The sequence below is a fragment of the Onychostruthus taczanowskii genome, unplaced genomic scaffold (genome assembly GCF_017590055.1).
Source record: "Onychostruthus taczanowskii isolate IOZ18803 unplaced genomic scaffold, ASM1759005v1 scaffold32, whole genome shotgun sequence".
Lineage (NCBI taxonomy): Eukaryota > Metazoa > Chordata > Aves > Passeriformes > Passeridae > Onychostruthus > Onychostruthus taczanowskii.
In genome coordinates, this window is record NW_024500572.1 from 3,541,741 (window position 1) to 3,569,108 (window position 27,368).

At 42.5% G+C, this 27,368-nt stretch overlaps 1 protein-coding gene across 12 annotated transcripts in view; it reads right to left on the reverse strand.

The window, feature by feature from the left end:
- Positions 1–376: 376 nt before the first annotated feature.
- The window catches only part of ATXN2 (ataxin 2), a 49,800-nt gene continuing 22,808 nt past the window's right edge, over positions 377–27,368 (reverse strand). The window contains exons 10-24 of one of the 12 annotated variants that reach the window (XM_041410198.1): positions 26,779–26,988; positions 24,468–24,650; positions 22,814–23,002; positions 22,019–22,126; positions 21,058–21,128; positions 20,062–20,369; positions 19,570–19,633; positions 19,301–19,453; positions 18,297–18,357; positions 16,216–16,400; positions 15,465–15,597; positions 6,129–6,274; positions 5,330–5,557; positions 1,864–2,032; positions 377–1,024 (exon numbers count right to left, since the gene is read on the reverse strand). In XM_041410198.1, coding sequence (XP_041266132.1) covers positions 996–1,024; positions 1,864–2,032; positions 5,330–5,557; positions 6,129–6,274; positions 15,465–15,597; positions 16,216–16,400; positions 18,297–18,357; positions 19,301–19,453; positions 19,570–19,633; positions 20,062–20,369; positions 21,058–21,128; positions 22,019–22,126; positions 22,814–23,002; positions 24,468–24,650; positions 26,779–26,988 — 2,237 coding nt within the window. In that variant the 3' untranslated portion in view covers positions 377–995. Of the gene's footprint in view, positions 2,033–5,329; positions 5,558–6,128; positions 6,275–15,464; positions 15,598–16,215; positions 16,401–18,290; positions 18,358–19,300; positions 19,454–19,569; positions 19,634–20,061; positions 20,370–21,057; positions 21,129–22,018; positions 22,127–22,813; positions 23,003–24,467; positions 24,651–26,778; positions 26,989–27,368 lie in introns of all 12 variants that reach the window. The other 11 variants (XM_041410197.1, XM_041410200.1, XM_041410205.1 and 8 more) reach the window with 11 other exon arrangements.

Sequence of the window (27,368 nt, forward strand, 5' to 3'; positions counted from 1 at the left end):
AATCCTCTGGTTTATCCCCATGGGACAATGCCTGCACCACACAGGACAGTCAGGACACGGCACTTGGAGCAGGGATAACTTTGTCTCTCCATCTTTTTAAGGCATTTTGCCAGGGAATTCTTACCTTTCCTTCCCTTCTCCAGCAGCACCACTGCCTTTTTTACTTCCATCACCTTAAAGGCCAATCCGGGAGCTTTCCCAGCCCCGTCCGGAGCAGCTCGAGGCTGAGGGATCAGAACACAAAATCACCTGGACACAAAACCTTGTTAGAAAACTGGATTTGGGATTCCCAAACCTTTCCCTTCTTCCTGCAATGCCCCTGCAGCAGCAGGTACGGGAAGAGACCCAAAAATCACCACACAAACACCGAGGAGGGTCAGTTTTTAAAACTTTTTTTATTTTTTAATTTTTTTTTAAGTTTTTATTTTATATTATCTACAAAGTAAAAGTTTTCTTAACTTAAAAGTTACATCACTGTCTCACGATAGTGATTATCTCATCAAACGTGATTTATAAATAATAACTCATCCGTTTGACGATTAGAATTTTTTTTTTTTTTTTACTGAACCTGTTTCAAGTTTAGTTAGAAGTAAAAGGGATCTCCAAGTCTTGATTTTTAGTGATAATAGCAGCAAGAATCACTCTTGTTACTTCTTTTGCTAGCTGACGAGTTCATAACTTTGAAGGGTCATTAAAAAATAAATAACTTCCAGTTTTCAGCAAGCAGAGTTGGGGCACTTGCAGGACTCAGATACAGTGCATGGAATTATGGAATAGCCCACAAGTTCCTAAATGCCTCTACTCAGTCCGAATCTCTCCCACTGCAAGATGAACTGTTAGCATTCCTAGTGGATGTTACAAGAAATCAAATTTTTTTTTTTTAAACAAAATAAAATGAAATTCTAGTTTTCTGTGCTTCCAGTTGGCAGAAGCAGTAGAAGGAGGGTATTTGGCCTACAAAAGGTATCCAGCCTTTCAGTTATTCCAGATGAGCCTTACAACTGCTGTTGGTGGTGGGCTTGTACTGTAAAAAAAAAGTTCAAATGTAAATAATAAATTGGCAAGCCACACAACAGTTTGCTAGTAAAGTGGTCACAGGACAACTACTGAGCTCAACTTTATTTTATTTTTTTCTCTTTTTCTTTTATTTTTTTAGAGAACAAAACAAAACCCGGCACATCAAGATGTCCTTGGGATGTTTTTTTTTTTTTTTGCTCTTTCCCTACCTAAGCCCTCAGAAAGCAGCTTTGTTCTGCTCACACATTCCCCAAGAAACACCAGGTAAAACTAAATCACTACAGAAGTTCACAGGCTGTTTGAACTTGAATAATCAAAGAAACCTAAATAAGGTTAAATTTAAAGCGCAAAGAAGTCACACAACTCCTACTTTTCCCCCAAAGCAAAGCTGCAGAATGTTACTCTGAATTAAAGTTTAGATTTCAGTTGTCACTTTACTTTAACAGCAGCCTAGCAGCCCTACCCCCACACACAACATTTCACTGCTGTCCTCAAGATTTAATCAAACCTCTGATCATTATAAACTACACACAGTCCATCCCCCACGGCAAATCCACGGAAAACTCAGTCCCACAGTGCCAGTGGCTCACACCTCTCCTTTTCCCTACTCCAGCTAGAGAAAAATCAAGAATACTCCCTGAATTAGGTACATCTCAGCTAAACCTATGCTCCTCCAGGCTGCCAAAGCACAGCTGTGAAACACAAGGACATCTTAAGGTTGGGTTGGTTTTCTTTGTAGTTTTTTTTTTAATTTTTTTTTTTTTTCCCCAAATCTGGTTTCTCCCAGTCCTCACTCCTCGACCTGGCTCAGTTAGGGTGCAGGTCTCCCAGGCACACACTCCTCACCTGAAGGGTGGGTCATATAGGGGAAATGTGTTGTTGTCGAGACTGGAATGGGCTGTAGTGCACTTTGAGCGAGGGCGGCTTGGGGACCACCGGGAGGCTGTGTCGTCATTAGCATCATTGGAGCATGGGCAGTTGGGTGAGAAGGAACCATTCCTGACTGTACATGAGCCTGAAACAAAGAGCTCTTTAGTATCATGGTCACAAGGAGGCAGCAACTCCTGGCCACATGACTGGCGAAAGCTTGCTCCGTCAGCAAAGGTTTACTCTTCATTTGTTTGATTCTTTTTTTTAAATTTTTTTAACTAGGTTAGGGGTTAAGGCAGAAGTTGTAACACAAAAAAAAATAATAATAATAACAACAAAAAGGAAAAATAATAATTAAAAAAAGCGCTCAAGTCTTTACTGCTGGCTCTGAGTTGTGTTCTCAATTTTAGCCATTTTGCCAGCATTAAACAGGGGATATTTAAAAAAAAATAACAATTCAGCAACAAATCCTCAAAACATTTCTGTTAGTCACCTAGATCAAAGCACTTCCTAGAGGGTACAGATAGGAACTTCACAGGCACTGGGAGTCTGGCATCCCTTCCCCAGCTCTCTCCTTGCACAAGCCCACGTTCTCTCCTGGCTCCCTGCCCTGGGAACCTCCCTGTCCTCTCCAGTGACCTGTGCCCACACAGTGCTCAGCCAAGTCCTCCTGACATGAGTGATTTCATCCCTTCACACTCTCAGGGCAGCTTTGTTCTGCTTCCAGTTCAGCTCATCGCAGTTCTTGTGTAATCTGAGCAATCAGGGCTAAGTCTCAGTGGAAAAGGAGATTAATCCTTCCCGTGGCTGATCACCTCTGGCAAACAAGTTCAGGAACTTGGTGGGTTCTTTAGCTCAGAGCAGTTCATGTCTCTAGAGGTCATCAATCAATTTATTTTATTTAAAAACCTAGCAAACATTCATTTCTTAAAAGCACAAAGGAACTCAGAGCTCTCAGTGGATTTCTCCTGGGAAAAAAAAAGCCCCAAAACCCCATCATTTGTACCTAAGGTTTGCTTTGTCCTTCTACCATATCCCAGAACTGCAGCCTCACAGGTCTCCCATGCCAGTAAAGACAGATAGCAGGTAGTGGCTAGAATTTTATTTCTTAAAGACAAAAAGGGTTACTTGACTCATCACAGACATTCCCCAAACTCTTTGATCAGACTTGCACGTGTTAGTAGCACCCCAGAAGCCTTTAAAGGCAGGAACTGCAATTCAAATCTCACTCTTGCTCTAAAAAAGGTTTAGGAGATCAGGCTGTGGAACAGAAATACCTCCCAGGACTGGCTCCACGTTGACTTTGACAAACATGCTATTGTAGAAGCCATCATTATAAAGCAGCTATTCATAGAGCAGCTGGAGTCAATACACACAGTGGATAAAATTTTTGTGCTGTGGCTCAAACATTTTGCAAATTGGCAGCTGACAGCACTCTCTAATGAATTTTAAAGTACTGGTTTCTCAAGTGAGATATCTATCAGCTCAAGATTCATCTGATAACCTGAAGGGAAATTGGATTGATCCCCTGTGTTGGCCTAACTGAAATTCTTACTACGTGGTATTTCAGAATTGTGTTTAGAAGTTGGGAATGAGGCTGCTAAAAAACTATTAAATCCAGTGATTAGTTTCCCCACGATGGAATAATTACATGCATTTAAAATTTCTGACAGCACTGTAGTTATGCCTTCACTAGAGATTTTTGAGGGAACTACTTCATTGGGAAAGTCAATTAGTTTGGTGTAAATATCACAAATTGCAGCTTTCATTCTAAAAAAATTGCAGAAGAGACTGCACAAGTTAAAATCAAGGGCAAGGCAGGGTTTGTCTGTGATTGCTAAAAATGCTCTCTGAGCAGTCAGTTCTGACTCAAAGTTGCATCTGATTTGTTTAATTTGGTTTGCTTGGCACACAGAAAGGAAGGCAATGGTCACATCCTGCAGCCCTGGCCTGGCCAGGGCACAATTCAGGCACAGCTCTACCCTCTCATGGCCTTCAAGCAAATGTTTCATGTTTCAAATCCCAGCACTGGACATGCCACTAAGCCAAGACCCCTCTGAGAAGCTCTAAACACAACCCAGGCATTCACAGCACTGCCTTCACACCAGAGCAGAGCAGGAGTCTTGTTTCTGGCAGAAACCAGAGAAGGGGAGGACGTGCCAAGATGCCACAGCAATCATCAGCTCTGGCCATCCTCTCCTCATCCTCCCCCCCAAAAAAAGCAGAGAAATCAAAAGCCTAAGAGAATCAAAAAGCTAAAAACTCAACATCAGTAAAACGATTCCTACGGAACTATTGATTTATTGGCTTAACTGACTGTCCCAGGGACCAAAGCAAAGATTTTATCAGAATTCTGCAAGGGACTGGACACCTGTCAGATTAACATCCCTAATCACAGTTAGTCACCTTATCCCAAACTATTGTTAACCTGTAGGAGAAGCCAGAAGCCAGACACCAAGTTCTTGGTCTGAAGAAAAAATTGTGCAGGCAAATTATTGATTGAACTGCCCATTCCTTGACAAAGGACACTAAATCCAGGAGATTTAGTAAACATCAGAAAATCTGTGTCACACTGCTTTACACGGAGCTCTTGATTAATCTATCATGTGCTTCCCTTCCCCAAATCCTTTTTCTCAGGGAGCTGACCACAAGAGAGCAGTTAAGAGAAGTGGGTTTCTGATTCTGAAGCAAAGACTGTTGTTTCAGGTTGCCCAACAATCTTTGGGGATCTTCAGCACAAGCAGTTCATTTAGAACCACACACACACCACACACACAGAGGCTTCTTTCTGCAAGGATTGTCCTGCAGTCACTTTAACTCTCTCCTCTCTCCCTTGCACTGCCTTGCTACTCCCTGGAAATCCTGTCATGTCCTTTTCTGGATGTATTTGTATAAAATTTGTCTACGATGCAGAGCCTGAAACTGCCACCAAAAGCAGCAACTCAGCCTTTCTGCACTCACCTCCCACCTCCAACCTTTCTGTATGCCAGCTCTTCCTGGGATCAGGCACCTGACTGAGCAGGGAACTGATTTGACCAAGAAATAGCCTAAAAAGGGGGTAGGGGAGGCACATTTCAGCTGAATCGTGTCCCCAGCCTGGTCTGCTCCACGGCCAAGCAGTTCTGTGAGCAGAGTGGTGGGGCAGGGACAAGGATGGGAGCCAGGAACTGGGAAGAGAGCTCAATTTATTTCAGTAGCAGTGCCAGCTTAAGATGTCTTCATTAAACTACAGTTGCAGATGCACTAGGTGTTGGAAGCTGAGGTCCAAGTACACCTTGTCAAATTCTAAATAAAGGCAATGTACAGACAGAAACCTAAACAACAACAACAGGTAAGTCTGTGCTGAGAGGTGACAGATTGGCAATCACTTCAGCAGGCCCGACTGTCCTAACTTTTGTGGCATTAAGACATTTAGTCTTGAAGGTTGTTAAACTGTGTTTACCTGGGGGACATGGGCCATGTGTGGCGGATTGGTATATGCAGGTTGAACATGGGAGGGATGAATGGTGAAGACTGTTTGTTGTGCTGTAGGAAAATTGTTTTGTGGAGACTGCGTGTTGGAGCCTGGCGTCATGGAAGGAGGGGTTGGAGCTAGACCTGCGTGGTAAATCGCCGACTGCTGCTGGGGGTTGGCCAGGTGCAGGGCCTGGGCAGCCTGGTGCTGGTGGTGCTGCAAGAAAACACAGATTATTTAGGTTAGGGCTGAGGAATTACACTGATCCCGTTAAGGAAAATGGGGTGGGAAACTGCTCTTAATTCTGAATTGGTAAATGGCGAATCTAAGATCACCTGTACTTGTGGGAAACTTTACAACCCCAGCAGGCTCAGCTTGTGCTGGCAGAAAGAACCCAGACTGCCAGGTAAAACCATGGAGAACCTGGAGCTGGGAGTGCCTCCCAGCTGCAGCAGGGTTATTCCCAGGAGGGAATTAAGGAATGCAGCACTATTCCAAGGACCACTTTGTTTTCAGCTCCTTTGACAAAATCCAATCAAACACTACTCAGCATTTATCTGCTATTTCCACTTCACCCATATGAAAGCACTGACACAATTATGATCCTTCCTTAATCCTTAAACTGAAACATCCCCCCTCCCCTGTGAACAGGGAGAAATGAGTGGTTGGACTCTGCTCCATCCTACCCTTTTTCCTCTCAGAGAAATCAATACATCAACATCAAGCACTTGTCAGCTGCAATCCCTTGAACACAATTTGCAGCCACTCAGGCCCTGGGTTGTGTTACCTGCACGGGGCTTGGAGCAGGGTGGCTTCCAGCATGTTGGCTTTGCTGCTGGCCAGTTGGGGTGGCAGAAGGCTGAGGATGAGGAGGATGCGGGTGCAGGGTAGCATTAGGGTGGGCATACTGCTGAGCAAGTGAGCCAGTGGAAACTAGGATGAAAAAAAGGAATATTTAATACCAGGTACAGGATGTGCACCTCTATCAAGTCACCATCTGCATTTGAAGATTTCACTACAACTCAGTCTGTAAATATATTCCCTCCCCCTTCTAAAATATATATATATATATATATCTTTCAAATAACTGATGATCTTACCTTGCTTTTGTGTAGTTTGGTTTGGCAGGAAAGTCTATAAACAACCATAATTAGACAGCTCATCTTCCCTAATTTGACAATGTAACAGATACTACATAGAGAAAAGCAGTATTTCATCTTTTGTTTTGTCAAACAGACCAGTTTCAAAGATCAAATTTATAATTTTCATATAATTTAGGATTTCCTGAGATATACTTTTCAAAGGTGTTACGAGCCATTTTTATTTCCACCATCCAAAAAAAATTCTTTGGCCTTATACCTGGCTAACCTCACCATGCTACTCTTCTGGAAATTGCTCACAGAACAGTCAGAGGGAAGCACAAACTCTGCCTGTGCACTCCAGAGTCAATAAACACATCACAGCTGACAAAACTGAGGCTGCTCGAGCATCAAATTTTTGCTGAAGCCACTTTCTTGTGCTAAAATAACCCATTTTGCCTCTGCCCTCGAGGCCAATCTGTTCTGGATCACCACCATCCTGTGAGTTCCCCAACGCTGCCACGGAATTCTTCATTCCTTGAATCAGAAGCAAATAAGGTACAAAATTCCCAAAAAGGAATAAACTGAACAACAGAAAACTTTTACCCCAGTGAAGCCACATCTGTTGCTACAGCTGTGCCAGTCTCCAACAACAAACACCCAGTTCCTTCTTGGATCCTGCTCTGTCCTGCTTCAAATGGGCCACACTAAATCCTTTTTTTTTTTTTAAACTTTTGAGGGAATCTAAGCAAGTATGAAAAGCCACAATGACAACAAGCTTTCCTTTCAACACAAAGCATGCAATGCAAAAGCAGGACCCTAAAAATGAGGATGCTTCCCCTATTTCTTTTAGGTCTTGTGCAACAACCAGACCATGTCTGCAGCTACTTCTGTGTGTGACAACACGTGTTAAGCCCTCTGATGTCACAGCCTAAAAGACCAAGGAGAGTTTTGCTGACAAAGTGCTAAAAAAGCAAACAGCCAAAGAAAACTATCAGCCTGCTCCTCAATATTTCCTTCATCTGTTCCTTATTTGTTTTGGTGCCTTTTGGTGGTTCTGAAATTAATTACTGATGAGCATCTACCAGGTTATATCTATTTTTTAATGGGGTTGGTATTATATAAGAACTTGATGGCCACTGCAGTTTTCCTCCAGACTGGTTTGCTCTAAACCTTACAAATCCAAGTTCTGACACTTTCCAACTCACCAGAATACAGAGAGCCAGGATATTTTTGCCTAATTGAGGTTTTTTCCCCGTGCAGGTTCCTCCTTTAGAAAATAACTGCCTGCCACATTTAACTTAATCCCTGGCAAGCTCCATTAAATCTTCACTGAGCAAATGGCCTGGCAGTGATGAGCAGTTTCAGGCTATTAATGCAGATGAACTAAATTCCTGCAGCCTGGAGTTGATCCTAATGTTCTTATCCACATGTGCAAGCACAGCTGTACACTCTGAGACCTCCTGATTGAGAGGGGTTTCAAAAACACCTCAATATTTTCTAAGCACACTGTCAAAACCAGCAGGATTTTCTGCCACAGCATTTTGCTATGCGTTAAATCCAAGTATTTTTGATTTATTTTGTATCACTACTAAAATGTATTTTGCAGCAGCATCCCTGCCATGCTCCTACTTGACTTTCAGACATCTCTCCTCTGACAACACCAAAATTATCAATGGCAACACTGATCATTTTTACAGTACCAGGTTTATGGCTTTCTACAGGAGGACAATTTCTCAACCTCATTATTATACACACTCTGAAGAAGGCCAGAAATTATTACCTTTGTCAAAGTAATAGAAATAAATGGAAGGAGGGATGACTTGCTTGCCAAAGGGCACCTTAGACCAGCAATCCTCCCAGTGCCTCAGCTGGCAAGCCTGACTACAAATGAACTGCACCTCCACTCAAGAGGCTTTAAAATGTATATAAAATTTAATTCCAAGTTGTAAGATACTCAAGGCTTCCCACATCACTTGTTAAGAGCCCCCAAAATAATGTGGGACTCCATTAAACCATTTGTGCAATTCATCTTTTGGTGCTTTATGGCCAAGAGAATAATAAACTCAGTCGTTCTGAAGCAAATATTTCTACAATAAAACTTCACAATAAGGAATTTCTCTCTTAAGATATTAGTTAAAGCAAGGAATAGCACCCTAAAGAATAGAAATAAACCCGAGGAAGGATCAGGTTTTTGTCTTAGTGACAGCTCTTCCAAAACCACCAAATATTTTATCCATAGCTTTGGATTTGAAGCACTGGACTTTTGTATATTGAAAATATTTAATTTTCAGTTTCTCCTCTCCTTCATTTCGTCTTTAGCAGGTCACCCTAATCACCAAATTTGTAAAGCTTAAAACCACTTCAGATGCTGCTGCAAATTATGTTTTAATAGTAATATTAAAAGTGCCTTTCAAAAAATGTTATCTGGGCACTTCTCTAAATCCTGGCCAGTCCCTGCACACAAACCAAGAACGACTCAGCAGGTCTGAAATGCATTCCCAGCTCAAAACCAGGGCTCAGACTCCAACTCCAGCAGTGCAAATGGTTTTTCATGTTTAGTTAGTGCAAGTAATTCCTGCCAAGCCAATGAAATCTCTGAGACCAGCAGCGCTGTCAAAGGAGTCTTGTAAAAGCCATGAAAAATTCACCTGCTCAGCCAGAACTAAAGCACTGTCCCTGGGATTTTTAAAAGGAATTTTTGCCTGGTGATCAAAACAGCTCACTACACAAATTAACAGCAAATAAGACAAGACAGGAGGTGGAAAAAAAAAAAAAAGACCTATTATCCAACATTTTCCCCCAATTGTCCAAATGGCCACCTATTATCTGAGAATGTGCCAGGAAAGCTCTAGGAAAGGACACACCTTGCTGCAAGTCACCTCAGCTCACTCCAGCACAAATACACTGAGTTTCTCACCCTTTATGCCTTAAATTCCTCTGCCTGGGCTGCCCTGCTTCACTTCTGCATCTTTCTACTCAAACTGGGTCTAATGTGAGATATTTCACTACACTGACCTGGCAGGGACACAGGGGAGGGGAGAGACTCAGTCATGGGATGGGAGACAAACATCACAGGGATTGAATTACTGAACTCAACTCTACAGAACTGCACCCCGTTTCTGAGAGCAAACAAGAAGTAGTCAGCCACAGAACCCACAGAAGAAGCTGAAATCAGAAGAGGTCAGAGCAGCAGAAATCAAGCAGAACTCCCAGCTACAAGGGAATATGTGAAACCACATCGTGTCATTTTGTAATTTTGTTTTTTCCCTGGAATTTCAATGGTGCCAATGTTGGTCAGTGTTGGTCACGGTCCAAAGATGCAATGAAGAACCTATTTTCAAGAACTGACCAGTGAACAAACTTCAAACCTATTGCCAGAGCCAGTAAGATGGTGAGGATAACTACATTTAAAAGACCTGAATGGTAGGAAGCAAAGAAATAGCAAATGTTTCTTTCTTTCATCATACAAACATTTCAAGAAGTCATTTTACACAGGTAGAGTGGACTTGACTTCAAAGATAATCCAAGAAAGGAACGAGGTTATTGAAGTGATTTCAGTGCACCAAACCAAGAGGCATGAACACAGCACAGGTCAGCATCCTACAGCCCCCACCCAGGCAGAACCAGTGTGGCACAAGGAACACAGGAAATCTGCTCCAGAGGAGATTTTTGGAGAGCAAGTGGTTTTTCTCACATCCCTCTTGCATGAGCTAATGCAAAAAAAGAAAAATAAAAAAAATAACCAAACCAGGAGAGTGCCTGGCATGAGCTGCACAGACTTACAGACAGACACAGCAACAAGTGCCAGGGCAGGACAGGAGCAAGAACAGAAACAGCCTGAAACTGCAACTCCTCCTTTCCCATGTCCTGGGTGAGAGTTCATCCTGCAAGCACCCCCCTCAAACCTCAGCTTCCTCAAAGCAGCTGCTCAACACCAGCAGACAAGGCAGGATTTTGCAGTTCTCTGCCTTTCCTGGATGAGCTGGATCAGGCTGCTGTGTCCAGAGAGCACCAGCTCCTCTTCCAATGCCTCCAGTGATGCTGGTGACCAGCAGAGCCCCACCTGAGCCAGGGAATGGAACTGAGAAAGCTCCAAGGAGTCCTCATCTCATCCCTGTCATACAATGATGACCACAAGCTGTTCCCAGCGCTCCTTCAGTGGCAGCTCTACAGAAAACTTCCTCCACCTCAGCTGCAGCTCGAGTTATTTCCTCCCAGGGGCTCAAAATTTGAGCCATGGCTTTTAAAAGGGATGAGGCCCACATTTTTTCTCCTTTTAGGAAGCTGGTAATTCATCAGGTGTAAAAGTCCTGTTTGGCTCATGAAAGGGAGCAAGGCAGCTCCCACAGGTTTAAACAGAGGCTACAGAATCACAGAGTGGTGTGGGTGGGAAGGGACCTTCAAGATCATCCAGTTCCACCCCCTGCCATGGGCAGGGACATTTTCAACTAGCCCAGGTTGCTCCAAAGCCCATCCAACCTGGCTTTGGACATTCCAGGATGGGGCAGCCACAGCTTCTCTGGGCACCCCGTGCCAGGGCCTCACCACCCTCGCAGGGAAGGATTTCTTAGAGCCCATTTCCAGCTGCAGATGAAAAGACTGGGTAGTGAAATCAGAGATTATTTCATATTCAAAATAAATTTTTGAAGAATTGACAACTCAGCTTCCTGTGATTATATAAATCTGTTCCAAAGCTCCATTCCCTGCCCACTGAGAGGAACCTTCCTGCGTTTTCCACATCCTGGTTTGGTGCAAGGAAACTTGTTCCCTCAACACGTCCCATTCCTTTAACATGTGGTTTTTTAGAAAGTGCTTTTCTGTACAATCAAAATTAGTACAAAAAACCCAACTCACTGGCAAAGTAGAAAGAAGGGCCTGTCTCCTTGCTGTATGGTATTTTGGGACATGCTGAATTTGGGAAATAGAAAGGTAAATTAGCCTCTTGCCACGTGCATACTTCCCATCTTTTGGAAAGGTCAGTGTCAGTTTTAATTTTTTTTAAATTATTTTTTGAAGACTCTAGAACCATGCAGATATTTTTTATTCACTTAGCTGCTATTAGAGCTAGATATTTCATTTTACAAATTAGTGGAGATGAAACACAAGTCTTGAGTAAGCCTTCCTTCTTAACTCTGACACTGAGGTCTGCAGATCTTCATTAACACAAAAAGAAATTTTATGTCAATTCATGGTCTATTACTGTCCACTGTAACGAGAAGGTTAAAATGCAATTACACTAGAGCAGAAACTGGCCCTTGCTTTTTCAGTTATAGCACTGCCATTCTGAACAGTTCCAAGACAACTTTGGTGACTGCTTCACTCTTAGTCCCTGGAGAATCCTCTGAAGTTTATATTATATCCACCATTGTACTATCAAGGGAATAGAATTTACTCTACTGCTGAGACAGAAACCAGATAAAGTTAGAGACAACACCAGACCAGTAAAACATATGCAGAAGGGGAAAAGGGAAGGGAGAACAGGGACAGGAATGAGAGCACAAAAAACAGGAAATGCATCTGTGTAAAACCAAGCTCTGGTTTTACACAAGTTCTTAAACACAAAAGTTAAGTTTTTCAGAGGACTCCAATTATCTGGAAACAATTCAGCCACATGGAAAACTAACACAAGTTCATTGTCACAGGAATGGACAGATCCACCCTCTACTTGGTAACCAAATTTTCTACCAGCAGCAGAAGCCTGGGCTTTGTGTGACACAGGAGCCAAACTGGGACGGTGGCCAGCAAACTCCAGCAGCCCAAGGACAGGGACTGGGAGGCCACCCCGAGCCAGCAGCTGCCAGACAGACACAGAACCTCCTGAACCCAAGGTGCAGCTGAGCAGGGCAAGGATGACACCTCCAGGTCGGCTGGGTGGCAGGTAAAGGTGTCACATTTCAAACTCTCCTGGACATGGTGGCTCCGCGGCTGAAGTGTCACAGACGTTGTTATCGTCTGGCTGGGAAGAAAGTTGTTTGGACTTTGTCCTTCCCCATTTTTAGGGGAAAACCCCAGTGATCTGAACACTCCTCTGTCCTGTCTTTAGCTGGGGTTACTGGGACCAGGCAGCTCTGCTTCTCTCTTTTGGCAGCAGCGGGGTTGTGACACTGTGAACTGGCAAGGAAATCCCAGAAGTGCAGGAATATCCCATTAAACAGCATTAGACAAAAGTACTTTTCTTTAAAATGGAAGGGTGCTTATCACCAAGTGTAGGTCACTGTATGTAATTTGGATTCAGCTATCTCTTCACAAGACAGGAAGGAAAACAACCCCAAAATTCTGGAAGGTTGCCTTAAATCGACAGGAATTGCTCTTGGCTGCCAGGCTGTTACTATTTGCCACAGACTTTCAACTCATCCCAAAAACCATTAGTGAAGGTGGAGTTTCAGATCTTACCAGAAAACACTTCACACCTTAGGAATACTTGATAAGCAGTTTCCCCCCAACCCCCAGGTCTCAGCACAGTAGTTCTTGCAGACATCTTCTCTCTACCACATATGCAGGAGAAAAACTGAGTGAATTTTGCAGGAATAACTCAAAGCAAGCACCAGTACCTTGAAGGGTAAAAGGGCAGCGTGGCCCACTGAATCCTGATATCAGTGCTAAAACTAAGTAATCATGTATCTTTTAAAAATCAGATAGCAATTTTTAAGAGCCAAAAGGGAAATTGTTTGAGCAAAATCAAAAGCAGCAGCGGTGGTTGTTTCTCAGGAAGTTGTTATTCTGTACTTTCAAATTATCTTTTAAGAGAGGACCAGAATCAAAGTGCACAGGTATATTTAGTTCAAATGTGGGTAAACTTAAAGATTCCCAAAAGACAGCACATAAGTTATGGATATTTTCTTATAGTCACTCAGTCAGATATGAACAATTCCAACATGTTCTTTAGCTCCATAAGCAGCTCAGATTGGTCACCTCTGGCATTCCTGCCTTTTCCCACACATGGATAAATGGAAGCTGAAGTGGACACGTTACAGCTGGACACACTTTGAGGAAGCACAGTCTATCTGGGCCAGGTCTTCAGGCACTCAGCACATGCAAGACTTGCAAAAATGTGAACTGGGAGGCTGCTGCAGAACATCAGGAGTCATTCCACGTGTCAGTGTCACCTTGGAAGGTGAAGGGTACATTTGAGACAGTTCATGTTCGCTAAACACGTCTGCACAGGGCAAGAACACACCCTTAAAAAAGGTCTGTCACATGGAGATCATGATCCTCTTGGGTTCAGTGGTTTCAGTAACAAAAATTTCAAGCACTCCATCATTTACTGGAAGGTGGGAGAATATTTAGAAGAGTCACCAAGTAGCTACTTGAAAGAACACAGGAGGACAGGCCATTTCTGTAAAATTAGGTGCTCTTGGGAAAGTAATATTTAATTACATGGCAGGAAATACCAAAGAATTCTCAAGTTTGACCCAACTTAGTTGTTTGCACTGGCAGGTAGTCACATATCTACAACAGACAAGCTGCAAAACCAACACAAAATGAGATCTAACAGTTGTAAGTTAGAATATCAGTGAAAAAAAACTATACAGACATCTGATCAAAGCCAAGCAAGGCAACGGGCTTGTACTTCAACACTGCAGAACCCACTGATTACAGAAGATAAGGATGGTGCACAATGGGAAATTGCTAGAAAGTCACATGCAACCATTCTGAATCAAATCTCAGATTATCTCATGTTTGGTTTTATTTTAATTAGAATTTGAGAGGAGGGTTTTCAGCAATAAAGGTCTGAACGCCTTTGATCATTCGCTTTATGGGAATTCTATTTAATCTAATGAAAAAGCAAACAGAAGATCTGTTTACATGGACACCTCAAGCACAAGAGTTGAAAAGATCAAAGTAATACAATTAGCAAGGACCTGTGAGAGAAAGATTAATCTCTACAAGTAACTTCCATTTCAGCTTCAGCACAAACGAGCTCAAATGTTCTTCCTCTGAGTGTCAAAATAAGTTATTTTTGTTTCTTAACTCTGTTACCACACCACTGCAGAGATCTGACAAGATGTTTTCAGACGGGTAAGACACCTCTTAAAATCAGAATTAATTTCCCACTAAACTCCAGATTCTCTGTAAGTTTTCATGACATGTCATGGACTTCCATGAAGTAGCAGTGTAAAACTAAGCCCCCAGAAACATACAAAGATGTCTAAAGGTACAGAAAATCTTTTATTAGAATCTAAGTCAATAATATACGTGACCCAATGAAACTTTTCCTCAGATGCTATAACAAGTATTGAAATGCCATGTTTTCAAGAGACCATCTGCTGTTTTGACATTTTATGACAATTTCCAAGCCTTAAACAACCTTGACTCTACCTCTTTCAATAGCATGTTTTGCAGTGAGCTCTTTTTCCTCCAAACTGGGCCTTGATTTATCATACATTTATAATGCTTTAGAAAGTTCTTGCACATTTTACTTTTGTCACAAGGTAACCCACATTTTCAGCACTTCACTCTAAGTGAAAAATGCCCATCTGATAATGCTAGAGACTAATTGTCCAAGTGAGAGCAATACATGAGTTGTTGCATTTACTTATTCTTGACTTACCAAATGAGAAAGGTAAGCAACACATGGTTTATTTGCTTAAACAGCAGTGTTCATACTGTTAATAATGCCAGTAGTATCATAAAGACAGCATTTCACTAGTTGCCAGAACTAAAGTCAAGTTTGAAACTGAGGTCATAACCTTGCAATAAAACAAGTACTAATTATAATCAAGGAACAAACAAGGGATGATGTATCAAAGAGCATCAAGAGAACTTCAACAAACTTCTTTCAGCAGATATTCTTTAGCAGCTCCCAGGTTGGAATCTCATCTTGGTCACTGGCATCCTACCGAAATCAGCACACTTGAGTTTTCATTTGAACCAGCTGGCTTAGTTTTCAATGCTCTGCTCATCATCATCATCATCATCATCATCTTATGAAATATAAACCACATCTACTGAGATACCCACGTTGGAAGGCTGAGATTAAATACATCCCCTGCACAAGGTAAGGACTTAAAAAGTTACATATAACACAAAACGTTTCCTACCATACATAGCATGTGTCTGTTCATGCGCACCGTACTGTGTTGCAGAGGAAGATACTAAACCCGGCTGTGCGTGTGCTGGTGGGGCCATCATCCTAGCGTTGCCCTGTATTACAGGGCTATAAACATGAGGATGCTGCAGGCAGAACAAAGGAAAAACCACACAGTTAATTGGGTTAACAATTAACTCCAAAGAAACTTTTGTCATCTAAACAGTCGGGATTGAAAGGGCGGCACTCGGCCTTGCTCAAACGCAGAGCGAGCGGAGGATTTCACACCGTTGTGATTGTCCCAATTGTTTCCAAAATTTAAGGGCTAAAAAGTGACAGCAAATATTGGCATGCCCAATTTTTGCCACTCTATTAATGCACTAAGCTTATACAGTTATCCAATTACACTTGTAGATTTAACAGCCTTTGAAGTAAGAGCAGTTCACCAAGCAAGTTATTTTTAAAACACTTAACCAGGAGACGTGCTGGCCATGACCTAAAGAAACTCTTCAAAGAGCTAAAAAACCATATCAATAATAAATGCCAACTTCCAAAATGACCTTAAAAGTCGTTAGGACATTAAAATTCATTAGGACCTTAAAATTTGTTACGGGCTTTGAAGCACATTCCAACATCACCACGTGTGCTCCAGAACACAGAAACTCTTCAGGGTGACTCAGGACTGGACACAAGGGGGTTATTTAGCTCTGAACCACTTCATTATTTGTGCTTGGATTGATCAGGAGCATGGAAAAGATTCTTACCTGAGACTGGTAGTGTGGCACATGCTGCACAAGAGGCTGATTAGGAAACTGTTGGGGGCTATATGCAACATATTGTGTAGAGTAAGCAGGTGGAGTAGCTACAATTGGAGGGCCTGCTGCTGAGGCAGGATGCATCATGGTGCTCTGGTGGTGTTGGTCTTGCCGCTGCTGGGGCATATTTGGTACTGGAAAACAAAGATTGTCTCATGTTAGAAAGACAGAGAAAAAAATTTGGAGCTTTGTGAAAGGTTCTACGTTATAATAATGTTACTGGGACCATGTGGAATACCCTCACCCCACACCTTTAGCCATGGGTTAGAGCTCTGTCAAAAAGGAACAAGGTGAAGAAGAGTTTCTCCAGGAAACACTTGATTTTCATGGATACACACAGCCACAAACCCAGCCCTGCCTTTTCATGAAGGAAGAAAGAGGGAGGGAGAGAAAGACTGACCAGAATCAGAAGGGAAGAGAAAGGTTATATCAGGATACCTACATTAACCAATTAATCCTGCCCCCTTTAAAAGGCTTTTTCACCCTCTATGGGAACAACTCAGCCACTGTTCCATCAGCTGGAAATCTGAGTCTATGTTAAAGTGACTCGTGCTTATGGCTGAGGAGAGCAAAATAAAGGTCTCCACTCAGCCACAACTCGAGATTTTTACATCTTTTGAGCTCTGTGCTACCCCTCAGGGCAGCAGAAAGCAAATTTTAGGTCACAGACAACACTGACCTATAAGGAATAGGAATAATTAAGAGGGAAGAAAGATGAAAAGAGCAGAGCAGTGTGGGATCACCTGAGCTCTCCTGGGAAGGTGACCACCCAACTCACTTGGAACAAATTAATTCAGCCTATAAGGCATGGGCATGGGAGCTCCAGGAGGGCTCCAGCATCCTGCAGTCAGGCTGCAGCTACTAACTGAGCTACCTCAAGCTCCTCTAAACTCCACTGCAGGGGCAATCTCTTAGGGAGAGGAGAGAGAAATGTTGCAAACATCCATAAATTCACTCAATGATTTTATTTATACTGCAGATTGACAGTAGAAAGGAGTAAAAAAAGGAGATAACTTGAACAGTGTAAGGGCACAGAGCTGTAACCCAGGCAGCTCCCACAGGGCTGTGCTGCACACAAATGGATGTGCAGGAAATATTGGAACTTAAAAAGGGATTCAGAATTGGAGCTGCCTCACCCAGCAAAGGAGCACTCAGCAATGTATTTCTGATTAAAACAGTGTTACTAAGAAGAAGATTTCAGGGGTGAGGCCACAGTGAAGTTACTGTGTTTTAACACAGAAATACATTGCAGGGTTTTGTCTCCCCTAGGTTGATAAAGGCCACTTGTTTGTTTCTAAACAGCAGGAAACAATTTCCTCCTGCAGTGACTGGAGCTGCAGTGCTGGTCCTGTCCTGCAGCACTGGCTGCCACTGCAGGAGCATTCACTGGGCACAGTCACAGCATTCCCTGGAACAGGAGCACAAGAACAAGAGCAGCACTTTCTGCTCCCTCACTGCCCTGCCCAGCACAGGGAACATCTCACCACCCATCATGACCCCACAGCCACGGGTGTCACTTAAACACGTGGCATTGTCATTGTTACTCCAGCTGTTCAGTCACTGGGGCAGCAGGAATGAACAAGAACAAACTGGAACCAGCTCTTTCCAGAAAAGCAGCAGAGCAAACTCTTCCTGGAGAAATAGTGATTCTGCATGCTGCTAAAAACCCCTCTATAAAGCACCAATGGGGGCACTGCTGCAAACCAGTAGAGAAGTTCCCTTTAAACAAACCTGTAATATTTATGTAACACAGGAGATGATCAGCTCCAAGTAACAGAGACATTTTCCTGTTTGTCAAATCAGATTCCAAACCAAGCAACCCCCCATTACTCAAACCTGGCATGTTTTAGCTGAATTAGTTTATCTAAAAATCCATTAGTATTTCCACTTACTTCCCTTTAATAAAAATAGCATTTAAAATATCGATTGAAACCAAATTGCCACGGATTAGAAAACACACAAACATTTGTCATTTAGCCATGCTGCATGCAGACTGAGAACCAAACAGGCAGTATTATTCTCACCTTTACCTGCTCTATATGTCTTGGCTTGGTTCACTGGCATGGGCGTCATGGGAATAGGATACAAAGGCTGAAACAGAAGAAGTTGAAGGTATGATATTCCTTTAAAAACTCAGTGTATGCTGGGGTGGGGGCCCCACTCAGCTTTGATGTGTTTCCCTCTGTTCTGCTACAGGGTTTAGTGAACTCTGCCTAACCTATGAGATTTTCTTGGATCAGTGTCATTAAGTCTGCACGGACACACAACTAAGACCAGATGGTTGGCAACAACCAGCCCAGGAATGCTACTGCTGCTACTGCAGGCACTGGGCTCAACCTGACAGCCCCACAGCAGCTTTTTGGTATAAAGCTGAGCCAGGAAAGGGTTAGGCTGAAATATCAGGGGCAGGTTCTTCCCCCAGAGGGTGCTGGGGCACTGAACAGGCTCCCCAGGGAATGGGAACAGCCTCAAGGATGCCAGAGCTCCAGGAGAGGTTGGAAAATGCTCTCAGGGACAGGGTGGATTGTTGGGGTGTCTGTGCAGGGCCAGGAGTTGGGCTGAAGATCCTTGTGGGTCCCCTCCACCTCTGGATATTCCATGATTCTATGATAATGGAGCTAGATTTGAAATCCCAGTGATCCCTACAACAACCAGAAACCAGTGGGACACAGCTGGAAACAAAGAAACAGTTGCAGAGTGAGAACTATGCTTGGAGGACTGGGAGGAAACCTGCACAGATCCACAATAAATGCGGGCTGCTGGCATTTACAAGTGTTTGGAATTATTTGAACATCCAGATTGAGGGAGCACTGGGAAAAGTCAGTATTTACACAGCCAAAACTTAACAACAACATGATTTATATTTACAAGAGCAATACAAGCTGCACTATTTCACTATTTTAACTCACAGCTCCCAAGCTGCCACAAGCTGATCTTTAAGATCCTTCCCAACCCAACCCTTTCTATGATTCCTAAGCCCTGCTCAGCTTCCTGAGGATCTCTGTGAAGTGTTGAGGAGTTTGCAGCACTTTACCTGCACGCCTGGACTCACTGGAACCGGGTACATCATATTTGGTGCAAAACAAACAGGCTGAGTGTACACGGGGGTTGGCTGCTGATGCCCCACCATGGAGGGGCTGGGCTGAGCTTGAGGACGAGGGGAGGTTGGTGTGGTAGAAGGTTTCGGCTACAAACAGAGGTGAGCAATGGATATGGCAGGGTTAGTTTGTGTATCCTCCAAGGAAAAGGTTGGTTTATAAAGATCTACTCAAAGGCATTGATAAACAGCATCAAATCACTTACTTGAGCAAAAGATCGAGGGTTGAACTCTTTAGCATTAGGATTAAGTGTTGATTTTCTAACTTGCCTAAATATAAAGAACAATAAATTAAGTTGGGCATTATTCTTTTACAGGAGTATCTGCAATTAATAATTTAAGAAACACCTCACTTCCACCTGTGAGTCAGATTTCTGAGAAGTCAAACACCTCATGGCATGCAAAAAGCCACTCTCATTGAGGGACTCTTACAACAACTAACCACAAAAGTTTTCCAGTTGATACCACAGCTCATGTGAGCCAGGAAAACATTGAAATAAGCTTTTAGATGTGAACTAGGCATCAACAGAACCAGAGCTCTGCACTGAGTCAGGAGATCCTTTCAGGGCAGTCCCTTCCCCTGTGGCTCCTCCTGTGTAACAGCACCTAGAGCCAGGAATGTGTCACCCAGTCATGACTTCTACACAAGGTCTGCTGTTAATAAAGATGTGCTTATTCCAAAAGGCATGATTACTCACTCAGAAGTATCCTTCTTCTCCTCTTTATCCTCTTTGTCTTGTTTATTTCCAGGCCCAGATGTCTGTACACCTTGGGAGGTCACCTCAGGCCCTCGCTTTTGCTCAGAGCTGTTACTCATGGAAGGAGAAATACTGGGACTGTTGGGTTTGCTACTGCCACCACTGGAGTTGGTGTTACTGCCAGCTTCTATGATAGATTCTTTAGGGGTGGATTCTGTCTTTTCTTTAACTACATCTCTTGATTTTTCACCTTCTCGGGTTTTGTTTAGCAGCTGATCCACTGCATCTGAAGAGGAACTGGACTGTAACTGAAAAAACCCAAGGGATATATTCAGTAAATTGATACAAAACTCAGGAGAGACCATCTAATGCTGTCACATACACAGAGTAAAACACAGTCCCACAAGCCTCCATCATCTGGAAATGACCTTTTAAAACACTCATTTCCATTTCTACTAGGAAAGAAATCCATGGGCACTGAGAGTGTTTAAGCTGGCACTGTGTAAGGAGCTGCTCAGCCACTCAAGTGACCTGTATGTTGATTAAGGAGTGACAGGAAAGCTTCAGACAACCCTCTGGACTCATCCCCTGAGTGATTTAACAGCACCACTTGAAAAGCTAACCTGATTTAATAAACCCTTATAACCAGGAAATAAGTAATATGAATTCATCTTCAATTTTCCTCTGCAAAACTCTTCATTTAATTTTGCAACAGCTCCTCCATATGGAGTGTGAGATAATTATTTGTGCCTAATGATCAAAGAGGTTTCAAGTCCTGTTTTCAGTGTACAGTCAATATTCACATTCATGTGCATTAGGCAATTGTACAAACAAGAGCCAGCATTGATTTTACAATACCTAACATGAATTCTTACAGATATTTTCATACATTAGGCAAAAGTATAAAGACCTGTTAACACAGGCAGTGTGTTCAATTCATTAAAATAATCTGGATGCACATGAGAATGATGACACCATTAACAGAAACAAACTTACCCTAAAGTCATTCTTAAATTTCTTTAAATCATCAATCTGTTTTCTATGCTCTGAAACAATTGGAGAGACACCTGCCAAACACAAGATCAACATTGTCCAAGCATTTCTAATATAAGTTTTATACACATTACTAAGTTTGCAGAAAGATAATGGTTTTGCAGATATAAAAATGAAATCTAGCACCTTATTTTGGGGTTTTAATTTGGTACAGTTCCATGACCTGTGTATGAGCACACAGAAAGCCTCAGTGAAAGCAGAGCATTACATAACTGATTTATCTTTAGTTCTGATGCACCACACCAAGGCAGAAGCCCCGAGGTGCAGGGACTGCAGAACTCACTGAACACAAAGAACATGCAACAGAACCCCCAACCCAGCCTGTGCCAGCATTTCAAATCACAGCAAGTGAAGGAGAAACACTGACCAAGGTGAGCTTTATGGCTGGACTCATCCTAAAGGTCTCTCCAATGAGAGAATTAATGAATCTGGTTCGGTTTAACAACATGAAGAGATTTTTTTTTTTCTGAGAACTGAATGAACAAACAGCTCTACAGAGACAAACAAATGTAAGGCATAATAGGAAAAGCACAGTTAGAAAAGCTCTGCTGACCACAATGCTCAGAAGTATTGTGAGCACAGCTCTAAGCAGAAACATATTCAGTCCAAAGGCAGCTAAAAAGCAGCTCTGTGAGCAGGGGAAAGAAAGAAGGGAGGACAAAAAAAGAAAAAAAACAAGTGAAATCACACCATCCACATGAGCATCTATACACTTGGTGTTGATGGAATGAGTCACAAACAACATTTCAAAGTGCCACTTCACAACTGCATGACCAAATTTCACTGTAGAACACCAGACTGCCTCCAAGCCTTCCTTAAAATGCCAACTAAAGCAGCCAGGAGAGCAGGTTTAGTGTGCACAATTCCTACATCACTGCAGTACATGAAAGCTTTGGATACAAACCTTTGTTTTCAGGTTTAGAAAAACTAGGAGAAGTCTCACTTGGCTTTATATTCTCCTTGTTTCCAGTTGCAGAATTTTGCCTCTGGTCCTGAAGCCTTGTATCTTTAGCTGGAAAAGAAATTGCCAAAGTTATTCTCTTATACACAACTCCAACTGATCAAAGAGAAGGCAAGCGACAAACAGGGGAGAGATTTAACCACTTTTAGCTTGAAAAACCTTTTAAGTTACAAATTTCCTGCTACCTAGTTGGTGCCTGGAGGATCACCCTCCCTCATCCTCCTTCCCCATCCCACTGTCTAATGAAAAAACACAATTAAACTCATCACTCTCAACATACACAAAACCTTAACCACACTGAACAAACTATAAACTTAGAGCCAATTATTTTCAGCAGTCCAAGCTCTTCATACAGAAGGGTACAAAGATTTGAGAGTTCTTAGACATTTGACTGTGCTCCTGAATGTTTTTTTTCCCCATTCCTTTTGCTGTGTTTGAAACCAGTGGCCTGTGTTTATTTAATTTAAAAAAGAGGCAAAAACTCACTTTGGAAAAAAAAATCCTCAATTAAGTCAGACACCTATAAACCCAAATTCCTTAAGGGCACAAGAAGCTCATCATAGATACTTCTCAAAAAGCCTCTCTCCAACCTTAAAGCTGGAGAAATGGGAACTCACAGTAAAACTAAATGTATCCCAAATTTTCCTATGATTCAGCAAGCAGCTGTGCTCTTGCCTGGGCACATTCCTTGTCAGGAATTAGGAATTAGGAATTTGCAAGGTAGTGAGGGCCACTTACCTTCATTGGAGGGGGTGACTGCTCTGTTGGATGCAGGGCTGGCAGGTGTAGGAGAGGCAGCTGGAACAGGCATGGCAACAGATTCAGTGGGAATAGTACCAGGCTGAGGAGAAGGCAGAGCTGGTCCCATGGGAGTGCTGCTCTGCCTTGGAGACCTAGGCCTGTGTGTTTTAGGGGATAATCTCGGAACTAGAAACAAACAGGAAAAAGCAGTTATAGGATGAGCTTCCCCATCTGCTCAGCAGTTTGTTTTAGTTTTAAAATGGCTACAGACATGCTTTGAAACACCTTGTGAGGTATTATGTAGTAACTGAAAACCTGTTTACCTTTCAGGCACATCTCCTACTTATTTACAATGCAGCATTTCATAGACAATGGGGTGATTTCTCTGCAGATTGTCCCCCAAAATTTATCACTGCCCTCTAATCCCACCAAAAATCTGCAAAATGCTCCCCCAAGTCCCCAGTAGTACAACTACAACAGCTCACATTAACCCAGTTTCAGGCAGAACACAAAAGGTGGTCAGGTCTCCACACAAAGAGATGTAAAACATTTTTTAAGAGGGCTGAAAAAACACATCCATTTTACAGTGTCCTCTTTTGGAGGTTTGCCAGCTGGAAAAAAAACAACACAGCCTACTGAAAAAGAGTGCTTTTAGGTATATTTTTGCCCCTGTGTTAAAGCAGCAAGGAAAGTTGTGCATTCTTTGAACAGTAAATTGTAGCTCCTGCTTCCTGCTCATCCCACTTGTGCTTTTTGTCACATATTAACTCCCAGTGAGTGAGCAGAAAGGCAGGTAAGTGGTTTAACAGTCCTACTTGCATGTTAATAATATATAAACAGGGAAGGTGAATCACAAATAATGCCACAATAGAAAAGCTGAAGTTTTTTCCACAAGGCAACAAGCCTATGTGGGTCTAATTTATACCTTCTGTCTGAGAAATTGTTCCCACTACGCTCCTCTAGAATTCTGCACTGCTAAAAAATACCCAAAAAGGACCTAAAAAGGACCAAACTGCTGCTCTCTTGCCCTCAAGGAAACACCCAGCTCCTGACAGCCCAGCAGGACATGGCCTCAACTCAAGAGCTCCAGACTAGACCTGTGGCACAAGACTGAGCTTAAAGCCAAATATTAAAAAAAATATATTAACAGATTAAAAATAAGACACTCACTATAACTGCTCCTACAGTAGCCAAGAACAACATCACCACTTAAAATGCATGTAAATTTTAAAGGAGAAATACATCCAGCTTAACTTGAGTATCAATTCATCTTTTAACACCAACCTTCCTCTACCCAAACACCTCCTTCATTTGTAAACCACAATCCAGCCACACTGCCATAACCAAACTCAGGGATGCAGTGGCAAATCTCTAACTCCTATAATAAATCCCCTAAAAATGAATCCTTTCAACAACTAATTCCCACACTTTTCCTTCCTTTCTCTCCACACAGCACCTGACTCTACAGTTAGGACAATACTGCACCAACTCTCACTCAGCTATCTGGGAACATCCTTCTCCCCACTCCAACCGTAGCCCAGAATTTGATTATTCAGAGCCTGAATTGCCTGGAAAAGGCAGGATTCTGCTGAGCATTCCCACTCTAAGGATCCCCCTGCAAGCCATCTGCAATAAGCCAAGCTTTACCTACCCCCACTGACAACTGATGACCACGTCCCACCTGAAGGGCTGCCTCGTGCCACTGCAGCAGTAGATGCTTCCCCAGGTGCATTATGAGATACAAATTCTAAGCCACTTGAAATTGTACCCCTACCAGTAGAGACTCTGTGACCTCGAGGGTGCCGTTGAGCCTTTGGAGACATCCGTGGAGGCCCTGAGGAAAAAAAGACAACCCCACACAATAAGTGCTTAAAGTCCACCACAGAAAACCCAAATATCTCTTCTTAAAATTGCAATTCGTCTTAAAACTCTCAATAAAGCAGCAATAAAATCAAGCAATTGGCAATGATAGGCTAAAAAGGCCAAGGCATTGGTTCAGCCAGGCTGCCAACACTCATCACCTCCCCAGGGCAGCTCCTGGGTGTCCAGAGGTTTTATCAGCACTGAAACAGGTGTGCAAGGGCTGGATTTAAAATATTCCAATCCAAGCATCCACCACTGCCAAGTCACAAAGGTCAGTGGTGCAGCTTGCTCCTGGATAAGCACAGTTCCAGGCTATCAAACATTTTTTCCAGAAAATAAAGAATTCCCCAGTGCTTTTGTCAGGTGGTCAGTGATCCCAACCATTTATAGCCACCACTGGCTGACCAATGCTCTTGGGGAATTTCAGCAGAGCATTCTCTGCAGCCAGGCTCAATTGCCTGCAGCAGGTCACAATTCATTTACAAGTCAGCAAAAATTGCAACTAAACAAGGGATTGTTATCCCAAGGTTCAAGTCATGCATGTTTAACACCAGAAGCCAAAGTCATAAGTGAATACAGGAATTCTGCACAGCCTGCACAGCTGCCACACCATAGTTATGCTCAAATCTAAGCAGCAATACAATTCTTACATCCTACTAAACATTTTCTTTACAGGATTAGACTCAAATGTTGATACTTCAAAAGGAAAAACTGTGTGTGAACAGAATCTGGCTGATTGCAGCTCATTTTTAACACAGGTCAGTAACAGGGTCAAGTTCAGATAATGGCTTTTAGGTTTCAGAAGAACTTCTAAAATACCAAGTACCTTTCCTGGTTACATAAATCTTTAAATGTCAGCCTCTATTTTAACCATGAATCTCAAGTCCACTTCAATGCAAATTTCACACAGGTTAGTATTTTAAATACACATTTCCCAGGAATAATCTTGCAGCAGTAGGAATTAAACGTTGCAGTAAGCAGCAGTTCACTGCATGCCTGACAAACCAACCACAAATGCTAAGAAATAATTCAATTTGCAGGTGGATTCTTTGTTCCTTACTCCAGAAAAATCCCACAATAAATGGACAGTAGGCCAGACACATGGCTACCCCCCACTTTTTGGTCAGGAGCATTTCCAGTGTTCCTGCTGAGCCTCAGGGATCATTCCTCTCTCTTCCACGGCTCCAGTGGAGCCAGCTACAGCACCCACTGCAAGTTTCAGGGAGCTCAGTACAACCACTTTGCATTTTCTAGGCTTGCTACACCGTGTTGTGCAGGGTTTAAAGGCACTTGAAATAAAAATTATAAACCATGTTCCTTACTGCACCCTCCCAGGACAAATTTAGTTGGGATAATTCTGCATACAGCTACCAAAGACTCACAGGTCAGCCTTTCTCTGTGTATTATTGACTACTAGGGAGTTGATTCATAATTCTGAATAAAAATTTCCTACAAATTCACCTTTTAAGCAGCCCATCCTACCCCATTCCACATTTCCCTTCTCTGAACACAGCATTTTTATTGTCATTATTGTCATTGGTTGCTTTACAAGAGGTAATTCATTGATTGAGTTATGAGTTTTGTGGAACAACTGTGTTATTGGTATTTTATATAAATTGGCATTTCATATAAATTGATAGTCCTAAAAATGCTCCCTAAAGTTATCAGGTCCTGCATGTTGCTGTTGGTTAATTTAAGACACTGAGCAGCGTTTCCAAAGCTGAGTTTAATTTCATACCAAACTTGGGAAATTTCACAGCTTTCTTTTGTTTTTGTAAAGCTCTTCAAATCAAACAAACAGAAGAAAAAAAAAACAAAAACAACAAACCACCAACCAAACCAACAAAACAAAAAAGGTTAATAGAAATAGTCTGATAAACTAAAGTTAAACACAAATTATAGGTTAAGTAATGAAGAGGAAAAAAAAACAAAACCAAACCAACCAAAAAAAAAACCAAAAAACGAAAACAACTCTCGTCAACAACAACTCACGGAGGAGTTAAACAAAGACAAAAAAAAAAAACCAAAAATAAAATCTAAAAAAAAAAAAAAAAGGCAGCTTGAAAATAGAAGACTAACATATGGTGGTATATTTGTACCTTCTGAAGACATGCGTTTAGGCATAGTAGAGACAGGAGCTGGAGAACCATGAGCAGAGGGGTGAGACGGGGGCCTGGAGGGCCGCGAGGGGGGCCTGGAGGGCGGCCGTGTAGGGGTGGCTGCCCGAGGTGGAAGAGAGTTGGGACCTGACTGGTAGCGAGAAGGTGGGCGAGAGGAAGGAGATGGGCAAGGCGATGGCCAGGCAACACCTGACAGAACAAATGATATGAAGGAAAGTATAAAAACTAAAGAAAAAAATTATGGGGGGTGGGGGAAAAAAGTAAAATATGACAAAATGATTTTTTGGGGGTTTTATTTTGGTTTTTTTCACGGTTTAACCCTTTGGGGATGGATTGAGGTGGTAATTGAGGAGATAAAAGTCTCTGTAGGGTTGGGTTTTGCCTTGGTTTTGGGGTCAAATTGAACTTGTGAATGTCACAGGCTCCCCAAAGGGTTAATTGGGATCTACAAACACTACTAAGGAACAGACAGTAAAGTTTGATCTGTTAGCCTGGCATACCAATGCTCCACAGCACCCAGCACTCCACAAGGTCCTTAACAGCTACCAGAGGTTCTCAAACAGCTGTTC